The sequence below is a fragment of the Pinus tabuliformis genome, chromosome Q (genome assembly GCF_031772625.1).
Source record: "Pinus tabuliformis cultivar Carrire ecotype Pingquan chromosome Q, CPIR1, whole genome shotgun sequence".
Taxonomy (NCBI): Eukaryota; Viridiplantae; Streptophyta; class Pinopsida; order Pinales; family Pinaceae; genus Pinus; species Pinus tabuliformis.
The window spans coordinates 970,416,566-970,439,319 of NC_142296.1; the positions used below are offsets into that span (position 1 = coordinate 970,416,566).

At 37.6% G+C, this 22,754-nt stretch overlaps 1 protein-coding gene across 7 annotated transcripts in view; it reads right to left on the minus strand.

Moving 5' to 3' along the window:
- Positions 1-644: 644 nt before the first annotated feature.
- Positions 645-22,754, minus strand: part of LOC149222715 (protein MULTIPOLAR SPINDLE 1-like) — a 368,061-nt gene continuing 345,951 nt past the window's right edge. For 5 of the 7 annotated variants that reach the window (XM_089385595.1, XM_089385598.1, XM_089385593.1 and 2 more), the window contains one exon: positions 645-1,286. In XM_089385595.1, the coding sequence (XP_089241721.1) occupies positions 1,081-1,286 (206 nt within the window). In that variant the 3' untranslated portion in view covers positions 645-1,080. The remainder of the gene's footprint in view (positions 1,287-22,754) is intronic. The other 2 variants (XM_089385600.1, XM_089385599.1) reach the window with 2 other exon arrangements.

Sequence of the window (22,754 nt, forward strand, 5' to 3'; positions counted from 1 at the left end):
GATTAAATACAAGTTCCATACCCTATTACATGACAAAATCCAATGGAAACATTGCAATCCCCCAATCTTGAAATCCTGAAAAAAATGATAAGTCTGTTGGATTTTGAGTGAGATCTAAAATTCTACTTTCTTCATATGAAATCCAATGAGGTCGGAACCACTCTCAACACTAGGGCCAAATTCTTGTTTCCAATTTTCAATAGCTCCTTTTATCACTCCTGAATTGGCAGGAAGCGAATTATTTTTAGGGAGCACGCTCCAAATGAGCTCCCGCCTGTAGCACACTTTGGGAGCAGGTTCAAGGAGGGGGGGTGGCGCTCCCCCGCAACCCTGGTTGGAATACACTTCTAGCTCAGGTTAGTGCAGATAACCTGACTTGACTGAGATGATCTCTGGTAACTGCATATAACTGACTTGAATGAGATGACCTACAGGGCTTGGTGTAAAAAAAATTTGTAACAATAAATAAATAAATACAATTTTAATAACTTTTTGCCCACACATTTTTAGGCCTATCTTCTCAACAAAAACATGAAATATACAGATCAACCAAACCTGTTTCCAAATTCAGGAAATATTAAGCTTTTATTCTATTTTGATTTCGATTCTGATTGTTCACAAAATACGAATATTTATACACCCGAATAGCAGAAGAGAATGGTAATTGAACATGTTGCGAAACGGAAACTATATTTTTATAAAGAAGGAAAGAGTTTTCTATGAACCGCCAAAGCAGTTTTATCCAACTCCACCCTTGATAATATTACAAATTTTCTGAGAAACACAGCATTTGATGGAAAAGGGGATCCCACATATGTACAACATTGTAGGGGAGATCTTAGCACCCAAAGTATTCTACATCAGTGTTGAGGAGGTACCTCAGATATTATATATGCTTGGCCGCTGAAATTGTTTTCTGTCTGTGAACCTCTAGAAATCTCAAGCCCATGCCACATGGGCTAAACACCTTTCGTATAGAGTACAGAGAAACATGCCGTACTTAACAATTTAACCTAAACATACTATGATAAAGGTCTATTATAGCATAATCCCTTTTTAAAACTGACTTGTAGAGGTCCTCTATGTGAATAATGAGCTCCAGATATCAATACATTTATGAATATTCCTGTTGTCTTGCTCTTTTAAAGAAGCAATTTTGTTTAGCTGTTTTGCTAGTTCCCCTGTTATCCGGTCTATGTAGACAGTATAAAGGGAATTTCTTGGCTCCAGCATATCTGTTCCTTTCTTCACTTGAAAGTAGCAGCTTACCCACTCTTCAAGTAATCCTGCACATTTCAAAGTTATATGACCATATTAGGTGCTGTACCTAAAACAAATAATGGACAAGAACTTAGTTAGTCTCCAATGCTAAATTCTTGTATGAAGGTACCAAGAAAAATATCGCTTAGTGTAAATTGGATACTTGATCCCTACGTGAGTTTTCTATACATGGCAACTAACCATGCTAGAATAAATATAAGAGATGCCATGATCAAAATGACAAGCAATTCCATACGGTTACCATATGAGAGCGTTGGGAAAGATGTGTCATACACCTTGCAGTTAACAGTTTTAGAAGGTGCCAAAAATGCTGTACGTTTCCAACCCACATTGTGGTAGTTATCTCATGCATGAAGCTATGTTTTTAGTAAAAGCTAAAAATCATGCATGAAGGAATGTATTTTGTGAAAACCAAATTTTGTGCATGAAGTGATGTTTTTAGTGAAAGCTAAAATACCGCTAGTGGTTTCGAACTTTCCAGAATATGGAAAAACCATAAATGGTTTATGGTTTCCTTATGCCTATATTGTGAGTGATTGGATTAAGTATTGAGAGAGATGTTATTGAAGGTACCATTATGCTTCCGAAATTTCTATAAAACTTGAATGCTGTTAATCAGTCCTATTTAGAGCATAGCTCTGTCAATGTATTGTAATTTGTCGCTAAGTAACACATTCAGCTTGCCTTAGAGTGTTGGGTTTTTCCTTATAAGGATTTTCCCTAGGAAACCACTTGTGTAATGGTTGTATGTTTATGTGTTCCTTTTCTTCTAAAATTGCTTGTTTAGTGTTTCTGCACATTTATCTGTCGTTGATTAGAATAGGAAGTGTATTTCTCACTTTTGCTTCCTTTCATTTGGTATTAGAGCCTAAGCACCTTACATACTAGGAGTTAAGGACAAGGTTTTTTATCTAACTTTGGTTTTAGTGGGATATTGTACAGAAAAAATCTTGTGGCAGGAAAATGGCAAGCACATCAAAGCTAAAATTGAAGAAATTTAATACCACTAACTTTGCACTGTGGAAGCTCAAGATAGAGAACTTGTTCATAGATCAAGATCTATGGGTAGTAGTATCTGGAACCAAACCTTTTTCTATGAAAGACAGACAATAGTGTTGGAAAGAAAGAGAAAAAGCCTTATCAAGCTTTGTTCAGTCGATTCAGTGTTATTGAATGTTTTTTTGAAGAATCCACCACATCAAGTCTTTGGAAGAAGTTGGAGGACTTGTACTAGGCTAGCTAAATTCCTGGTTAATAAACCTTTTTTGCGTAAAATATTTTACACCTTGGGAATGGGTGATGGTGATTCCGTATCTGAGCATGTGAATGTGTTTAATACCATTATGACCCAGTTTAACATAGTTGGAGTGAAGATGGATGGGAAGGATCATTGCATGACCCTTCTGTGTTCTTTGCTATAATCATGGGACAACTTGGCAACAGTAATTGGAATCACTGTAGAGAAATTGGTGCTTGATGAGGTCATGGCTATGTTACGGTTAGGAGATTAGGAAAAAGTTTAATGAATCCACCAAGCAGGCCTTGGCCATTTGTGGAAGATCAAAAGAGAAAGGAAATAAGAGGGAGGGAAGATCCAAATCTCGTGGGAGATCTAAGTTTCCTAGAAATTCCAACAAAAATTGTTGGAATTGTAGCGAGATCAGGAGTTTTAGTAGAGATTACAAGGAAGAGAACAAGGAAGAAAAGAAGAAAATGAATAACTCAAGGGTGAATCTCAAAAATATTCTCAAGAGGATAGTGGAGACACCTTTGTTGTGGCTTTAGCAACCCATGCATGTCAGAGTGCATGGTTGATAGACTCTAGAGCTTCCTTTCCACATGACTTCCCATCAAGAGTAGTGTTTAGTGTGAAAAATATGAAGATAGGAAGGTATATTTTGGTATAAATTTTCATCTTAGCGTAGTTGACTGTGATACAATCTTGATTAGATACTGTGATGGCAGAGTGAAGGGGATCAATGGAGTTATGCACATTTCAGGATTGGCATGGAACCTACTATTGGTAAGTGCAGGTAATGCTGTGGGTGTGCAAGTTGTTTTCTCTAATAGAAGGTGTAAGGTGGGGCAAGGAGATATGGAGCTCATAAAGTGTGTTCATGTGGGAACTTTATTTTAGGCTTTCATCTTGATGCATGTCCCATTCAATGCAATATGTCTTCATTCCCTATAGTGAAAATATCCATAGAATCTACATCTTTGAAATCAGAATCAGCACCAAAGAGAAGTGTTGTATCTACTCTTAATGGTCATGTCTTCTTGGTGTTACCTCCTAGGTTCTCACTTGATGTAAAATTGCCAAAGCACAAGTTGTGAAACCCCAAGGGTGACTTAGAAAAGCTATCCATTGTCACTGTTGCCTCAAAATATAGCAGGCCTTGTGAGATACTTCAAAAGGCAACAATTAGTGTAATATCCCCAATTTTGTGAGCATGGGAATCACTAAGGCATTTTGCCCAATTTTAGTAATATTAATTAAAAAGGGACAAATATTATTGGAGAAAAGCGGGTAGTATTATTTTATTGGAGAATAGCAAGAAATTATTATTTTATTAAAATGGCGGCAAAAGTAACTTAGTGGAAAATGGCCCCCATCAATAAAATAATATTAAAAAGGAGTTTAGAAGCATGAGGAGAAATTATAAGAGGATGGATTCATTTTGTGGATTATCTTTTGGCTATTACACTTCATATTTCATCTTCTCTTGGAGTTGTCTAGCACAAGGGCCAAAGAGTTTTTTAGCACCAGGGATTCTGAGCGGAATTCCACCCTCATTTCGGAGAACTTCGAGTGTCTCCCTAGTGAGGTAATTTAGGAGTCTAATTCAGGGCTTCCCTTGAGCTTCATTGTAGGAGTTTCCCAACTATGCACATTCCCTTGGCGTAGAAAGATTTCATGGAGCATTATTTGTAGCAACAACATTGGCTTAGAGGATTTGGGTTTATTAGAGAGATTTTCCTTCATTGGTGCTGGAGTTTGGTGACATTGTGTAGGGCAGAAATTGAGGAAATCTCTGGGGCCGAATTTCTTTCTCATTTGTGTAGTGCGCAAAGCTCATTGGTTGAAACTTGCGCAGGAGAGAGGAGCAACAAATTCTGGGAGAGATTGGGGTTGGAGAGAGCCTATTTTAGAGGAGAATTTGTGTGGAGTTGGGGGGGGGGGCTATTCAGTCGATGTTTGGAGCAAATTTGAGTAGAGCATTTTCAGCAATGTTGGCAGAGCCATTCACACTTTTTGGGGTCATCCGAGTCATTCAGAATTGGGTCAAACCCTTTCTGGGTTTTGTTGGGATTAGCGTGTAAGGGTCGGGGTTCATTTTTTAGTATTTTCTGAGTGATATACAGGGCAGAAACCCAATAGGTCGTATAGCCAGCCAAAGAGCCATTTGCACCATTTTGGAGGGCTTCATCATTTGGATTCAAACTAAACCATTTTTGGGTTTTGGGAGAGGATCTTAGAACTAAAATTTTAGAGCATTTAGAGGAGTATTCAGCCCAGAGATTAGCATTCCAACCAGTAGCCAACAACAAATTATTTCTTGGTAGAGCAAAAATCACTCCGTTATCATTTCTACCACTTGGGTTTGGGCCATTTTTTTGGGTTCTGCTTAGCTTGCATGACAAACCTAGGTTCCAAAATTTCAGTTCATTTTATGTAAGATTTCATCATAAAATTAATAAAATGGCCCAGATTGCGTTGTTAGACATTTTGGTGTTTTAATTGTTGTGCATGGGTTCTAGTTTATTCATTATTCCTAGTCCATTGCTTGGTATTAGCTATTAAATTCCAATTAGGAATATTACAGTGGTATCAGAGCCTGATCTTGGCCAGTTGTGGAGAAGCTAGCAAGATCATGGTCGTATTGAGCATGCATGTACAATGATTTTGGGGACTATGGACATTCTCATGACACAAGGAAGGAGTACACATGAAATCATGGACAAGATCCTCAGGAATGATGATGAGATCCTCAAGAACAATGAGAAGATAATAAAAATGTTAGCCCAATTGTGTAGGAGTAAGGGGATCAAACCAAGCCATCCTCATTTTTATGACAGAGACCCTAGAATTAAGCATGCCACGGGGGTTAAACCATTTAAATCACTTATGTTGGCATTATGACAAATGTGTTGTCCTTGATGGCAACCTACTTAATAAAGATGTTAACATGATGGAAGCAGGATGAGCATTCAGGCCAGTACAGATGTGACAAAAAGATTGGACAAAGGAATATCATTTCAAAGATAGAGGAGTGATAAAGATGAAGTTTGAGGAAGTATACGTGGGTTTTGTGAAGCAAAGTCGTGTACATACGTAGGTTTGGTGAAACAAAATTGCGTACAGTTTCTGCACCATGGTATTGGCTCACAATAATGAGAGCGACAACGGATATTTGATCTCGTCAAAGAATACCATTGACATAACTACAGAATTGGGGTATTGGCTAAGGCCTAAGCTATATAAGGAGATGGAGATCAAGGTGCTAAGTGTGCATGTATTGGGTTTTTGATGATTGGTTTGATCTAAAATAAGTGTTCACCAAGGAGTATGATGATGGATCAAAGATCTATTAGATCTAAAATGACTATATATTGAATAATTTTCTTATGGTTTGATAGATCCGTGATGATGATTTTATGATGTGTATCTATTATGGTGTGTCCCGAGATTTGGGTTTGACAGGTGTTCTGATGTGCAGCGAAGGTTTGACTCAGTAATTACATATTTGCACGCAGGTGTGCTTCAAAAAAATCACATACATAAGCGGATTTGATTTTGAATAGTCGCGTATAGATTCTGCAGAATAGACAGATTTGTACATGAATATCAAGTATAAAAGGCACGTACATACACAAAAGTGCTTTATAAGAGTCACGTATATCTGCTAGGGTTTTTCAGTATGAGATGATGATAATGGCTGATCTATTCTGTTATGTTTGCTACTGACTATCGATGAAGTCCCTTATAATTATCTGTATTTGACAGTACTGTTTGGCCTGAATTGATTATGAAGTAAAGTATTGACTTGTGATGATGCTGCTAAATGATAATTTGTGTTTGGTTCAGTGATTTATGTTGGCTTCAGTATCTACTTGGGTGATTGATTCAATGGTACAGTGATACAGATTTAGCGATCAATATTTTGAGATCTGTACATGAGTATGCTTCAAGGGAAACACATACATACTCAGGTATGAGTAAGAATAGTAGCATATAAATTCTAACATGTGTTTAGACAAAGTTTCACTAACAGAATCTGGTTTCAGTGATGAACAATATGTAGTCTAGTATTCTGATGAATGGATATACAATGAGACAAGTTAGTCTAGTTGTTTCTATGTTTGACTTGGTGATACAATTGGTTTAGTAATTAAGTGACTTGGTACAATGTTGGTTTCCGTATTGTTGTCTGATATTTGGAATGGATCTAGTTTGAAACATTATGAAAAGTTATCCACAAAGAACAGAGGATAAGGGGGTTGTAGCTCCCTTCTAGTAGAAGCTGGAAAACAAGGGAAGGTTGTAGCCTTCCATATGTGGGTGCTTGCGTACTGGTATGATTCAGCACTAGTACAAGTTTGTAAGAAATTTCTCTTTATAATAAAAAAGGAAAACAAAGACGACAACAATGGTGGTTTTTTCCCACATTGAGTTTCCACCTAAAAATCCTGGTGTTCATGTGTTGCTTGCGTGTGATGACTTATTATGTTCTTACTGCACATGGTTACTATTTAATTAATGTTTAATGAAGTATTGATATACTGGTTTAAGTTAAACAGATGATGAATTAACTGAAACATATAGTGAACTGGATAGACGTTGCTTGTCTTCATCACATTCGCGTACATATAAAGGTTTACTTCATAATAGTCGTGTACAAAAATCTGAATAAGAAAAGAAAATTTTAAGATACCGATTCACCCCCCCCTCCCACCCTCTCAATATTTTTCCTAAAAATTGGTATCAGAGTAGGTCCTTCAGAAGAAGCTTGATCGCTTGAAGGAGATCTATCAAGATGAGTAGTTAAGAAGGAGTATTTTCTATCAAGCCACCTTTATTTAATGGAACTAACTTTGTCTTTTGGAAAGTCAGGATGAGATCATACTTGCAGGCGTTGGGAGCTGATGTATGGGAAATCGTTGAAAGTGGATATCAATATCCAGCCTCCATTCCCACAGATATTGCAGGAAAGAAACAATATGAAATCAATGTAAAGGTTGTGAATGCCATCTTGGAAAGTCTGGCCAAGTCCAAGTTCATGAAAGTAACATAGCGGAAAACAACAAAGGCAATGTGGGATAAGCTTATCCAAAGTTATGAAGGTGACACCAAGGTAAAAAGTGTTAAACTCCAATCATTTAGAATACAGTATGAGACACTGAAAATGCATGATGATGAAAGCATTGCAACATTTTTTCTTAGAGTAGATGAAATTGTTAATTCCATGAGAAATCTTGGTGACGAAATAAAAGATGCTACTGTTGTTGAGAAGATTTTGAGATCACTAACTTCGAAGTTCGATTCCAAAGTCTTCGCTATTGAAGAAATGCAGGATTTGAAAAGTCTCACACTTGATCAACTCCATGGAATATTGACAGCATTTGAGATGAGGAAAGGTGGTCCTTTAGACATGAGAGAAGCAGCCTTCAAAGCCACATATAAAGGGAAACAAAAGGAAGCACCCAAAGACACAAGCTACATATCAAATGAGGAAGAAGAAAACTTCGTGAGAAAGTTGCAAGTGGGAACTGGAAAATTCAGAGGTAAGCTTCCCTTTAAATGTTTTTCTTGTGGAAGAGTAGGCCATTATGCATCCAAATGTCCTTATAGAGAAAATCATAAAGAGAATGGAAAGAATGTTGCTAAAAAGAAGTTCTTTGATAAGAAAAGATTTTACTCTAATGAAGATAGTCATAGCACATCTGATGACCAAGAAAATTCAGATTCAAATTCTAACAATCACTATCTAGTACTTATGGCTCTTGAAGATCAATCATTAAATGAATTAATTAGTTGTGAGGTAAATGATTCAATGAAAGCTCTAAAGGAGAATAATAAACTCGGGAATTCTAACAAAGAATTGGAATCAAAAGGAAACAATATGATTGAGGAAATAAACATGTTAAAGATGGAATTAGAAGCAACCAATAGAAGAACAAAAATCATAAGAAAACAACTTCAAGAAAAGGAAAAGCATTGTGAAACATTAGAATATGAAATTATGACCCTAAAGGAAGATTATGAGAAGATCAACAAATGGGCAAAGGCATCTGAGTCTCTAGAGAAGATTATTAATGAACAACACTCTCCTTTGATCAAGAGTGGCATAGGGTATGATCATACACAATGCAATGACAAAAACTAGTATAGTGTTGTTCAAGGGAAATCTGAATCAAGTCACACATCTCCTAGATCAAGGTCAAGATTTGTCCTTATGCAGATGATGCTTTTATGGATATTGTTTCTCTTGTAACTCATTTGGGCATAAGGCCATTGACCGCAGGTCAAGTATGCAGAATAGAACCAGGAGGTGGATAAGTTCCAACACATAATTAGAAATTGCAAGCAGATCTGGAGGAAGAAGGAATCTCAATCAAAACCATAGGGAAGATTGACCCTACTGCAATCCATATGTTCTTAAAGCTTACTTCTCACAATGACTGCAGGAGTGATGTGAGGTACTTGACCTCATAAGAGCAGAAAATAACTATCAGGTTCTCAGGATCAGTGATGTGTAATCTCAGGGGGAGTAATACATATGTTGTCTTGATGATGACTCCCATGGTTGTTTTGAGATTCATGTTGTTTACATCACTGACAGTGCATTTGATATAGTAATAATGAACAAGTACAGATAGTATAGGCTCAGGGGGAGTTGTGGTTATGAGATTTCAGCATTGTACTTTCTGTACGTGGATATTATGAAGGATAGTCGCGTATATATGCGAGTTCTGATACAGACAGTTGCATATGTTTTCCTATGGTGAAGAAATAGAAGGAAAAACTCAGGGAAAGGCTATGATATGCTTAAGACAGTTATTATTTGGCTTTCTTGTTCTAATGTTGATGGTTACATTCTGTGGATGCTACTTAGAAGTGGTATTGGCTAATGATGGTTTATGAATTGTTGCAATATGACATTGATGCTTTGATGGATTTACTGATTGATGAAGATGCTTTAATGACCTAACTGATGGATGAGCTGATGTGATCAGATTTGACAGTGAACAGTTGGCATAGGTTCAGGGGGAGCATTTTCTATGCTTCTAATAATGCATTGTTGGCATTATGATTTCTTTAGTATTCCTTGTTGAATAATGGTGTTCATGATAAGTATATTGGTAATGCTGCTAAAGACACACATGATTGCTGAAGTTTTGAATGATAACTACATGTTGTTGTTGTCATTTTTCATAAGTTGCTTATGGTGAAATATGGATGATGCTTATATGTTGCTTGAAGAGATGCATATAAAATGTCAATAATGTTGCTGATCAAATTTGTGATGCATGTATATGATGATACATATGACATGAAAAGAGAATGTTGATCTTGTTGATATGAGATCAAGGAGATGGGTTGATTTCACAGTCTTATGATTGGTTGATGATGATGATGAGTTCATACATATTGCAGAAAGGGATCTTATGGATGACTACTTGAGTTGCATATTGGTGAAATGGTTTTTGATGTGACAATTCTTCTTGTATGAAGATAATGGGCCAAGAGAATGATGTTGCTGCAGGTTTCATAAAGACATGGTTATTGATATACTACTGCTACATCTGCTGGATAATACTTGGAAAGATGGCATATTTTGATGCTACACTGCCCTATCTTACTTTATGATGATATGCTTGGTTCTCACATATGTTGATTAGTGCATAAAAAAATATGTTGCTATGATACAAAAGATCCATATGCCTTTGATGAACATGGCTTGAGGCTCTTCCTACTAAGGGAAAGAGCAAGTTGACCTTGATGAGATCAAGAGGATGAGTTGATAGCAAATCTCTACAGAAAAATCTTATGTTGTTGATGTTGCATACTTGGTCACAGGTTGATGATATTAAAGCTACATTGTCTTATCTTGCAAATTGATGATGAAAATGTGCATGTTGTTGTTCATGTTGTTGCTGACAGATGCTTATGGTGCAGATCCCATATGGTGTATGATGATTGTTGATGACTATCATGGTCTTATTGAGGTCTTTGGTCTTGGTTATAAATGCCATATCTGTCTCTTGATGTAAAGGTCATGTAAAGACCTATGTTATAAATCATTGTAAAATTCAGTCATGTATGGACTATTGTGGTCAAGTCATGTAATCCCATCATTTTGGGCATGTGATGTAATGTTGAGTCAAATATGTAACCCCACTGTGTTGGGTGATCAATGTAAGCATGAGTCATTGGTGATAGGAAAGGTCATGTCTGGTTGAGTCATAGAGTCATGTACTTCTTTGTATATCTTCAGAAAATTCAACATGTGCTTAGGGGGAGCATGGTCAGTATTCAGTGTTCATACTCAGCAGATTAGATCTACAACAAAAGGAGAGAAGTCTTTATTCAATATTGGTCAGTCCTTTGCCCTTGATGTCAAAGGGGGAGAGAAGCTTGGTGTTTGGAGAATGCTTGGTGACTTGGGAGAGAAACTTGGTATATCTACAGATGTGTTTACAGGTATCTACAGGTGGTGGTGACCAAACACCAAAGTGGTTGCCATCAAGTCCAAAGGGGGAGATTGTTGGCATTATGACAAATGTGTTGTCCTTGATGGCAACCTACTTAATAAAGATGTCAACATGATGGTAGCAGGATGAGTATTCAGGCCAGTACAAATGTGACAAAAAGATTGGACAAAGGAATATTAGTTTAGAGACAGAGGAATGATAAAGATGAAGTTTGAAGAAGTATACATGGGTTCTGTGAAGCAAAGCCGCGTACATACGCAGGTTTGGTGAAGAAAAGTCACATACAGTTTCCGCACCATGGTATTTTAAATACCAGGGGTCTTTACCATGGTATTGACCCATACTAATGAGCGTGACAACATATATTTGATCCCATCATAGAATACCATTGACATAACTACAAAATTGGCCTAAGGTATTGGCTAAGGCTTAAGCAATATAAGGAGATGGAGATCAAGGTGCTAAGTGTGCATGTATTGGGTTTTTGATGATTGGTTTGATTTGAAATAAGTGTGCACCAAGGAGTATGATGATGGATCAAGATCTATTAAATCTGAAATGACTATATATTGAATAATATGGTTATGGTTTGATAGATCTATGATGATGATTTTATGATGTGTATATGTTATGGTGTATGCTAAGATTTGGGTTTGACAGGTGTTCTGATGTGCAACAAAGGTTTGACTCAATAATTACAGATCTGTACGTAGGTGTGCTTCAAAAAATTTCATACATACGCAGATCTAATTCTAGATAGTCGTGTATACATTTTTCAGAATAGACATATCTATACATGGATGTCAAGTATAAAAGGCGCGTACATACGCGGAAGTGCTTTATAAGAGTCGCGTATATATGCTAGGGTTTTGCAGTATAAGTTGATGATAGTGGTTGATCTATTATGTTATGTTTGTTGTTGTTTGTCGATGAAGTATCTTATAATTATCTGTATTTGACAATACTATTTGGCTTGAATTGATTATGAAGTAAAGTATTGACTTGTGATGATGTTGCTAGATGATAATCTGTATTTGGTTCAGTGATTTATGTTAGCTTCAGTATCTGCTTGGGTGATTGATTCAATGGTATTGTGGTACAAATTCAGCTATCAATATTTTGAGATATGTACGCGAGTATGCTTCAAGGAAAACGCATACATACGCAGGTATGAGTAAGAATAGTAGCTTATAAATTCTTACATGTGTTTAGACAAAGTTTGCAGTAACATAATTTGGTTTCAGTGATGAACATTATGTGGTCTGGTATTCTGATGAATGGGTATACAGTGATATAAGTTGGTCTGGTTGTTTCTATGTTTAAGATGGTGATACAGTTGGTTCAATGATTAAGTGACTTGGTGCATTGTTGGTTTCAGTATTGTTGTTTGATATTTGGAATGGATCCAGTTTGAAACATTATGAAAAGTGATCCACAAAGAACAAAGGATAAGGGGGTTGTAGCTCCCTTCCAGTAGAAGCTGGAAAACGAGACAAGGTTGTAGCCTTTTGCAGGTGGGTGCCTATGCTAATACAAATTTTCATAAATTTCTCTTTATAATAAAAGAAGAAGACAAAGATGATAGCAACGGTGGTTTTTTCCCACATTGGGTTTCCACCTAAAAATCCTGGTGTTCATGTGTTGCTTGTGTGTGATGACTTATTCTGTTCTTACTCCACATGGTTATTGTTTAATTATTGTTTAATGAAGCACTGGTATACTGGTTCAAGTTAAACAGATGATGAATTAACTAAAAAAGTTGGTGAACTAGATATATGCTACTTGTTTTCATCACAATCACGTACATACGCAGGTTTACATCATAATAGTCACGTACATAAATCTGAATAAGAAGAGAAAAGTTTAAGATACTGATTCACCACCCCCCCACCCTCTTTGTATTTTTCCTAACAACTTATGGGAGATCAACCAAAGCAGGGCGTGTAGGAGACAATGGGAAAGTTAATTCTCACCAACTTTGATGGATCAGCCTGAGAGTGGGTGCAAAAACTAGACACATATTTACGGCTAAACCCCATGAGAGAGTTGGATGCCATTCAGTATGCCACTTTGCATTTGGATGGAGATGCCATGGCGTGGTGGTACTGAGGGTTGATCACCTTGGGTCATGCAGGCATCACGTCTTACACAAAGTTCACGCAGAGGCTCATAGAGAGGTTCAACAAGGAGGACACAAGACCCCTCAGAGCGAGTGGACGGGATGGGGACAATTCGATGATGAGACTAGGAGGGATTTTGTGGAGCATTATTTATAGCAACAACATTGGCTTAGAGGATTCAAGTTTTTGCAGAGAGATTTTCCCTCGTTGGAGCTGGAGTTTGGTGGCATTGTGCATGGTAGAGATTGGGGAATCTCCAGGGCTGAATTTCTCTCTCCTTTGTGCAATGCTTAGAGCTCACTAGCTGAGGCTTGCGCAAGAGAGAGGAGCAGCAAATTTTGGGAGGGATTGGGGTTGGAGAGAGCCTATTTGAGAGGAGAATTTGTGTGGAGTTTGGGGGGGCTATTCAGCAACTATTTAGAGCAGATTTGGACAGAGAATTTTCAGCAATGCTGGCAGAGCCATTCACACTTTTTGGGGTCATCTGAGTTAGTCAGAATTGGGCCAAACGATTTTTGGGTTATGGATAACTCTTGTGTTTTAGCCTCCACAAAGTTTCGAGACTAGAACACCTTGATGCTACAAAAACTAACACTTTGAGCATTTCAAGTAATGTAAAATTGAAAAATTGTAATTTTGACTGTCTCTAAGCATTTTGTCGATGACAAGTCACCTAACTTTTGGAAGCTAAAGGAGGAGAGCATTTGAGAGCATCATCTATGAATATAGGCCTTTCCCTCCTTAACAAATCATTATGTATTGTTGAGACCATATTCCAATACTTGAATTCTTTTCATGAAAGCTATTGGTGTTCATTGTTCATCTTTAAGTTTCCTTTCTTGGTTGATATCAAATATTTTCTAAAGAAAATTGTAGAATAATTCAAGACTACTACAAGACTAATTGGATTAATCCATTTGAAGGGAAATTTTGTCACTTGGAGAGGGACATCTAGGGTTTGTACTTACACTTCTCTCTTGTTGGTGTAAGGTAAGGTTTGTCTCTCATTGTTGGGGTATTCTCTAGGCTCCTCAACAAGTGTTTCAATTTATTTTGCATCATAGTTTATCAATTGGTTGGAAGATTTTCCCACGTGGAATTCCTCCTCGTGGAGATTGGTTCCATAACTTATTCTCGATTAGGCTTGAGGTGATTTCTTTTGGGTTCCATCTCAAGCCCTAATCCACAAGCATTGAAAAACCAACTTAAAGGGGGCACCATTTTGATGTCGTATCCCGAGTGGAAATAAGGAATGACCCTTGTTCCAACACGACAATCACTTTTTTATAAAAAAATTCACTTTTCTTTCTATTTTATATAAATTTTAAAAATCCCTAAAAGTAGAAAAACTTTAAAAAATAAAAAATTCACCATCAAAAATAAAATCTAAACTAGTGAATCTCCTCACCAAATTGTGTAGAATATTTTTGATGATTACTTTTGTAGATCTAGACTTGTCATGTAACACCCCTGACTAGACCCCTGAATTGTAAATGAATATGTACATGTGAAACTTAGGCTAGTGAGATGGTACATATTGATTAAGGTGGTGTGCCGAGAACTACTTTGGGGGCCAGTGTGCCCATGTGCATATGGGTTTATATGTTTTGGGGTCAGAGAGCTTAGTTTGGTAAATACAAAATTACATGCACATTAATAAAATTTGTTGCTGCTACAACCCGAGCTAGACGAAAATAGTATGGGGGGCTAAGATTCCATGAGTGTGAAAAAGCGGGCTTTGTATGGCTTAAGATGAGAATAAAATAATCCTAAGGCAAAAGTGCACTTGTTATAATTTAAGTCCCTATTGGGGGTGCCATGTGTAAAGATAGTAACATGCACATAAAAGTGAAGTTGATAATGTTATGGGGGGCACCTTTCTACATCATCTAACTGGGGAAAAGGTCACTGAACAACCTAGATGGGAAACAAGGGACGACCTTGTGACATGAGGAAAAAGGGGATACGTTCCCCGATCTGAGGTCAAAGGGGTACCTGGAGATCCATGAGGCAGTACGAACTCAGGAAAAACCACAAGACTTGGGAACATCCCTAGCCAATTGAGTCAAACATTGTGGAGGTAGTGGCACAACCCAAGAGACTTTGGGTGCAGAGAAGGGGGTGCACTACTTGGGTTGTGGGGTTGATGGGGGGGTGTGAACCAATTTGTTGGAGGTTTTCAGGTTTGGTACCTTGACCTAGTTATGTATGGTACAAGTATGTACCTAGATTTTGGTAAGTTGTTTCCCTATGGAGTGGAAGTCCCATCTCAGGGGTGACCCACTGCTGAAAGATTGCGAGTAGGATGGTCGATAGCTGGGTGGAACGCTAGAGATCTCTAGCTAAGTTGGTATCTTTTATCAGACAACTATTATTTTTAATGTTATTTGAATTCCACTACAATTAATTATGTATTATTTCCTATGTTGTGTGTGAATTGTAAATTAAATGATGTTTTTATGCAATTACATCTTTATAAATGAGTGCATTGCATCATAAAATGCATTAGACATGCATAACATATGTCACTAGAAATAAATTCAATGAAAACTAGCAAACAAATTAGGTTATAGGGTTAACAGGGGCATTAATACACCACAATAGGTAGATGGGGGTAATATAGAGTGGTATTAGAGCCCAGGTTGCAACACTAGGCCATATGGGTTCAACTTTGCTTAGAGAACAAAATCACAGGTTGCAACACTAGGCCATATGGGTTCAACTCTGCTTAGAGAAGAAAATCACAGGTTGCAACACTAGGCCATATGGGTTCAACTCTGTGTAGAGAAGAAAATCACAAGTTGCATGACAATTGTTTGAAAAGTTTCATAGAGAATAGAGATGGATGAATTTTCAATTTGTGATGAGATCCACTGGCATGAAAAATATAAAAGTAAAATTTAAAGTTGCATGCTCAAAGTTAGTAAGTGATGGATAATTTTTAGCAACGAAATTCTAATTATGTGCAAACGAAAATTCTAGATATATAAGCTTTATTGATGGAAAGAAGGATTACAAAGTTTTAAAAACTCAAAAAATTTCCATATTATGACATCAACAATGAGGTGGCAGCACTAGGTGGTTGTTGAGTTGGGATGAGGAGGAGGACAAATGGCATGATTGAGTGCCAATGTAGTTGGATGGGTGATTAACCCCCTTACACCTTGGAATCTAATATAGAACAAGAGCCATTGATCACTTTAAATATCAATCATCAGATCCATCAAGATACAACTTTCAGTTAAATTGCACACATGTTGGGATCTGATATGGATCATGGCCATTGGATTAGATGGATCTTGGTCATTCAATCCATCAAAGGTGCAAATCCCCTTTAACCTCCGCACATGTTTGAAACCCAATATACAATTTGGAACATTAGATGGGAGCAGATTGTGGCTGTCAGAACCATTGTGGGTGCAACTTCATGTTATCCTTCACACATGTCGAAACCTGATATGCAATTTGGATCGTTAGATGGGACTGGATCATGGTCGTTAGAACCATCTTGGGTGCAACTTCCTATTATTATTCGTGCATGTTGAAACCTAATATGCGATCTAGACTGTTTGATGGGAACTGGTCATGGTCGTCTGATCCATCGAAGGTGAAACTCCCCTTTAATCTCCATTGGATCGGGGTAATATCGATCGTTGGATAGTTGGACTCACACGACGCGGTTTAGGAAGGTTCCAGGGTCTTTTGGAGGGAAAATAAGGGTTGTTTCCCTCCAAAAACACCCTCTCCAAGCCTTTAAAAGGAGCTTACCCCTATCTCACACATCTCATTTGGAGTTTTTGAGAGTTTGATTGGGAGCTTGGAGAGTGTTGAGTTTTTTCTAGAGTAGTCATCTTGGAGGCTTGGAGTTGGAGTTGGAGCTATTTTGGAGATAGTTTGGAGCTGTCAGTAGAGTTCGCATATTCAAGAGGAAGCTAAGGAAGATAGTTTGCATTTCCAGGTAAGGAGTTTCGCTTGAAAAATTCTGCATTTCACTGTTGTCCATGTATTAAATTTTTTTTATGTGTTCTATGCAATCAAATATCTAGTTCTATGCCATCAAATTTTGTAGGCTACAATGTGCATTTTTTCTGCTAAATTTAGCTTTGGTTTTCCATTTTTCTTAGCTGCAATTTTATTTTAAATGACAGATTTCTTTGCAAATTTTAATTATTTCAAGCCAACATGGCTCCAAAAGCCAAGGGCAGTGCATGGGCTCATTATGATTTGATTGATGGAAAAATGATATGAAAATTTTTAAATAAATCTATTGGAGGTGGGGGCATTCTCAGATTGAAACAACACGTCATTGGGATAAGAGGCCAAGTAAAGCCATGTGAAGCACCAAATGAAGTGTTAGGTCATGTTAGGGCAGAATACCTTTCCAAGTTTGAAAAGTTTGAGGAGAATAAGGTCAGGGAGAAGGTCATCCAAGATGAAATTGCAAGGAAGAGGGAATTATTAGAAGCCATGAAAGAGAGTGGGTATGATGATTATGAGATTCAAGACTCCTCTTCTATCCCTTCCACCAATGACCCCTTTCACTATGTTCCTCCTTCTCTTGGACAACAATCAAAAGGAACAAAGAGAACAAACATCCAAAGTTATTTCTCATCCTCTGCCACCATTGCCTCTTCTAATCCCGCTTCCTCCCAGCCAAGTCGTCAACCCACTTTGGATCAACATTGGAAAAAACAATGCAAAGAAACTTCTTATCAATACATTGCCAGATGGTGATATGACACAGATATCCCATTTAATGCTGCTCGCTCACCTTATTACCAAGCTATGTGGGACTCTGTTATAGCTGCAGGAAAGGGATTCAAAGGCCCTAGTATATATGACTTGAGGGCAGCTCTTTTGCAAAAAGAAATTTCTTCCATTGATGAGTATTTGGCAGAGTATAGAGAGTCATGGCTCAAAATAGGTTGTGACATCATGTCAGATGGATGGACCGATGGAAAGAACCGCACTGTCATTAATTTCCTTGTTTCTTTCCCTCAAGGAACCATGTTTTTGAGATTAGATGATGCATCTGATAAGGTGAAGGATGCAACCCTCCTATTTGAGATTTCGGATGACATTATTCAAGAAGTGGGGGAGCAGAATGTTGTGCAGGTCATCACAGATAATGTCTCAAACTATGTTCTTGTTGGAAAGATGCGTGAGTCCAAATATAAGACCATATTTTGGACTCCATGTGTTGCACATTGCATAGACCTCATGCTTGAGGACATAGGCAAAGTGGAGTGGGTAAAAACACTGTAGAGCATGCCAAGTGCATTACAAAATACATTTACAATCACTCATGGGTATTGAACCTAATGAGGAAAAACATTGGGGGCAAAGAGCTTCTTAGGCTTGCAATTACGAGATTTGCAACTCACTTCCTCATGTTGCAATGTCTCAATTCTCAATAGAAAAACATGCAGAAAATGTTTTCTTCTGATGATTGGATTGAATCTCGGTGGGCTCGTAGACAAGATGGCAAAGACACCAAAAAGAAATTTCTTGACAATTATTTTTGGAAAAGATCTACAAAGCTTGTGGAAATTACCGAGCCCCTTGTTAAGGTGCTAAGGATGGTGGATGGGGAAAAATTGGCCATGGGCTACATTTATGAGGCTATGGGTCAGGCAAAGGAGCAGATACAGACAACTTACAAGGATAGGTTAGCTAAATATGGCCGTATATGGGAGATCATTGATAATAGATGGAACAATCAACTCCATCATCCTATACATGCAATTGGGTATTTTTTGAACATAAAGTATCATTATAAAGCTTGGCTAGGAGATCTGCAGGATGAGGAGGTCAGAGATGGATTGATTGATTGCTTGGAGTGCATGGTCCCTATCCATGCAGACTAGTGGAAATACATAAACAACTTACTCTTTTTAGTATGGCAGCTGGTACCTTTGGAAAAAACTTGGCAAAGATGGCAAGAGATGTGGATCACCCAGGTAAGCAATTCCAATTTGTTTTTCTTTTCAAGTTAAATTGTTTACAAATTTACAATTCAAATTATCTATAAATACTTGTAATTTATAAATAAGTAATGAAATGAACTAAGTTACTAATTAATGTCATTTTCTTTGTAGCACATTGGTGGGAGTCATTTGGCAGCCAATCTCCTCAATTGCAAAAGTTTGCAATTAGAGTCCTCGGCCAAAGTTGCAGTGCTTCAGGTTGTGAGCGCAATTGGTTTGTTTTTTCGCACATACACACGAAGAAGAGAAATCGTTTGGAACAAAAACGATTAAATGATCTTGTCTTTGTGCAATACAACCTTCAACTAAGGCAAAACCAAATGATGAACATAACTGATCTAGATCCCATTGTGTTGGATGATATTGATCCAACATCAGAATGGGTGGAGGAGACTGAAGATCCTGTGTTTGATGTTGGTTTTGATATTGACATGGCATTAGCGGAGGATGAAGCAGATTTGGTGGCGCCATCAGAACCAGGATTAATAGCTGCATCAAGGAAAGACAAACAACCAATGGAAGGCACTAGTTGTGCAGCTCGAGTCTCAACCAACTCATGCTTCCATTAGGTCCACGACTCCACTTCTATTTTTATTGGTGGTAGTGCTATTGAGGTTGTAGATGAGGCTAAGGCATCCTCAGACTCTGAACAAGATGATGTCTATGTAGCTCTTGATGATGATCCTGTGTCTAGTAGTGGTGATGAATTTGATGATTGATCATGTGTAGAGTCTAGACTTGTAGTCTTGTAGTCGGCCAATGGCCTCATAGCTTGTAGCATTGCTTTTTGACTTAATAGGTCATATAGAGCCTCATTGTTTATGTATTTGGTCGATGATATGTATTGCACTCGGTGCCATTTTGATATATTCACCTTTACATGGTATATAAATGAGAAAACTTTGCATATTTTGTCTCTATTGACTTGGAATCATGATTTCAAATCTTAAAAATAGTTTTTTTAGTAAAAATTAATTATTTGATGTATTTTTTAAAAACCGGTTTGTTGAGATCTGACGAGTCTTGATTTGACCAGTTCCAATTTGAAACCCAGTTTATTAGGTAGACTAGTTCGGTCACTGGTTCCGGTTTTTAAAACTATGGTATGAACTAGTTATGACTAAAATTGTATAGGGGAAAAATAAAGTATAAATTCACTTCCAAGAGGTGTAACTTGACAACCAAAGCTCATATTGGGTCATTGAAGCAGTCAATAGAAAGCTCTAAGACACCACAACATAGCCATGGAGTTGGATTTGAAATTAAGGTAAAACACGTTCTAGGAAATTAACAGAAGTTTGTTGTAGCAGAAAAGGGAATATTGGGTAAAACTAGCCAAAAATTTCACAAGCCATAACTTGGATTTAGGCAAACAAGTAGTCAATGGAAAACTATTGAAGAGGAGAATACACCTATTAGCCCAAAATTGTGGTTTAGGACAATAAATTTCTCAGGAATTTAAAAAAATATTTTTGGTGGCCTTTAGAACATAATTAACATGAGCACCTAAAGTATGGCAGATGCTTAGGGATACTACAGTCATGAAGAGGAGGTCTTAGGTATGAATATTATCATGGGTAATGTTGAAACCGAGTCAAATGGGCATGAAAATAGCAGGGAAGAGAACAAATATTTGGAAGAGACCACGAGGAGCCTCAAAATGGAGGTGCCCAAATACAAGGTTGATAATGAAAGGCTAATGAGGGAACAACAACAAATTAACACTCAGATTTTGTAGAGCACGAATAATTTATAGATGAGAATGGAATAGAGATCTAATTCTAGGCAGATAGGAAGAGGAACATGATTCACAAGTTAGGGGGAAGGATGTTGGAGATTCAAAGCATTCCAAGAGTGTTACTGGGCAGCAACATCATGTGAGTTTTTGTAGCATTAGACAAATTTTCTAGTCTTGAATTTGGTCAGAGAGGCTAAGGAACACAAGATCTCCAAAACGCAAAAAAGGTTTGGGGAGAAAACACGGAGAGACAGCTCAATTAAATTAATTGATTGATATTTAAAAATTTCCCTAAGTTTAACTTAAGGAAATCGATTAATTAAAGGGAATTAATTGAGAAAAGTGAGAATGCTCTAGAAACTCACACAGATTGAGTTTGAAACAATCTTAGCCAATGAGAGATTATAGGAGTAGGATGTTGGGTTGGAGATAGACACATCGAGCTAGTGGATGATCTAGGAAAATTGAATTTCCCAGAGAACAGAGATTCAGTCGGGAAGAGAATTCGAGTCAGAGATCAGTAGGAGAGGCAGAGGAGAATAAACAAAGATTTTGGTGGAGGTTTCCAGTGTCAGAAGAGTTAGCTAGAGGAGGTCGAGTTCTTCCACAGGAGGCTGCGTAGGGGCTTGGGCAGTGCCTCAGGAAGGCAGTTCGATTAAGCCAGAGGAAAGGTTGATTCAGTTGTTGGAGGCTGGGATAATTTTCTCGAGGGTCGGAGCATCGCTTCCAGACGAAGCAACATGTCGGACATTTGATTCAAAGGCAGTTCTAGGCATTGCGAGTTATAGGTTGCGTAGAGGCAACACAGAGTCCTGCACAAGGGTATTCCAAGGCCGGTTTCAATGGGTAGTTCATTGACGGATTGCTTGTGGAAAAGGGAAAAATTCCCTTAATAATTTTGCCAGTGATTTATTGGGACAGGATTGCTAGATTGGCATCAAGATTTGTACTCGAACGTTTGGGATTTTTCTGGGGAAATTTGTCCAAAAATAACAGTGTCAATTTTATTGTGTGCGTGTGCTCTATTTTCTGAGTTTTTTTGTTTCCGCAGGATATTTAATTTGGTGAAAATTGTAGTTGTGATTTTATTTGTTGTTTGTCGTAGTAAATAAACTGCACTTAATAATAATCAGTTAGAGGAATAATTTCTAGTTGTTGCAATAGATTGAAAATTTCACATGGTATCAGAGTAGTGTTGAAGACAGATAAGGAACTCAAAAGCGAAGGAAACTTTGTAGCTTTTGAGGGAGTCTTTGAGTAAAATTTCAGGGTCTGTGCAGAAGCCAACTAGGAGTGCAAATGAGCAAAACAAGGGTTCGATTTTCAGTTTGCTGGTAGCAGAAAAATCGAAGTTCCTTAGTTGCAGATATTTGCAAGCAATGGTGTTGCCAGGAAGCAGTACCGGTGAGTAGGTCAATGGTTTCGTTGAGAAGGTCTAGGCACAGTGATTTTGCAATAGTTTGTGTAATAGCAAATCAACATTGGGTGGAAGAGAAAAGCACACACAGAGGAAGGAATTTCCATTTTTCCTTGAGAGTTTCCATATTCAGTTTTATGAAGGAAATTCGTGATTTCTAGTAACAGAGGGTAGTAGCTAGGCAGAACAACGCATTTCAGCAAAGGGTGCGAGTTGCAGAGCCAGTAGTTGAGCAAGAAAGGGAGGAGATTCCTATTTAGTTTCTCAGTTTTGGGTTTTGCATAAATGGCCTCAAAAAGACTTCGAGATCAGGATAGGCTAGATGGAACCTCTAATTATTGTATCTGGAAAGCCAGAATGTCTTTCTTGCTAGATGAGCATGGTCTGAAGACGTGTAGAAAGAGTTATAGCCATACCTGTAGACCCACAACAATTAAAGAATAACAATAAGGAGAATAAATAAATTGTTAAATTAATTAACAATTAGAAGAATAATT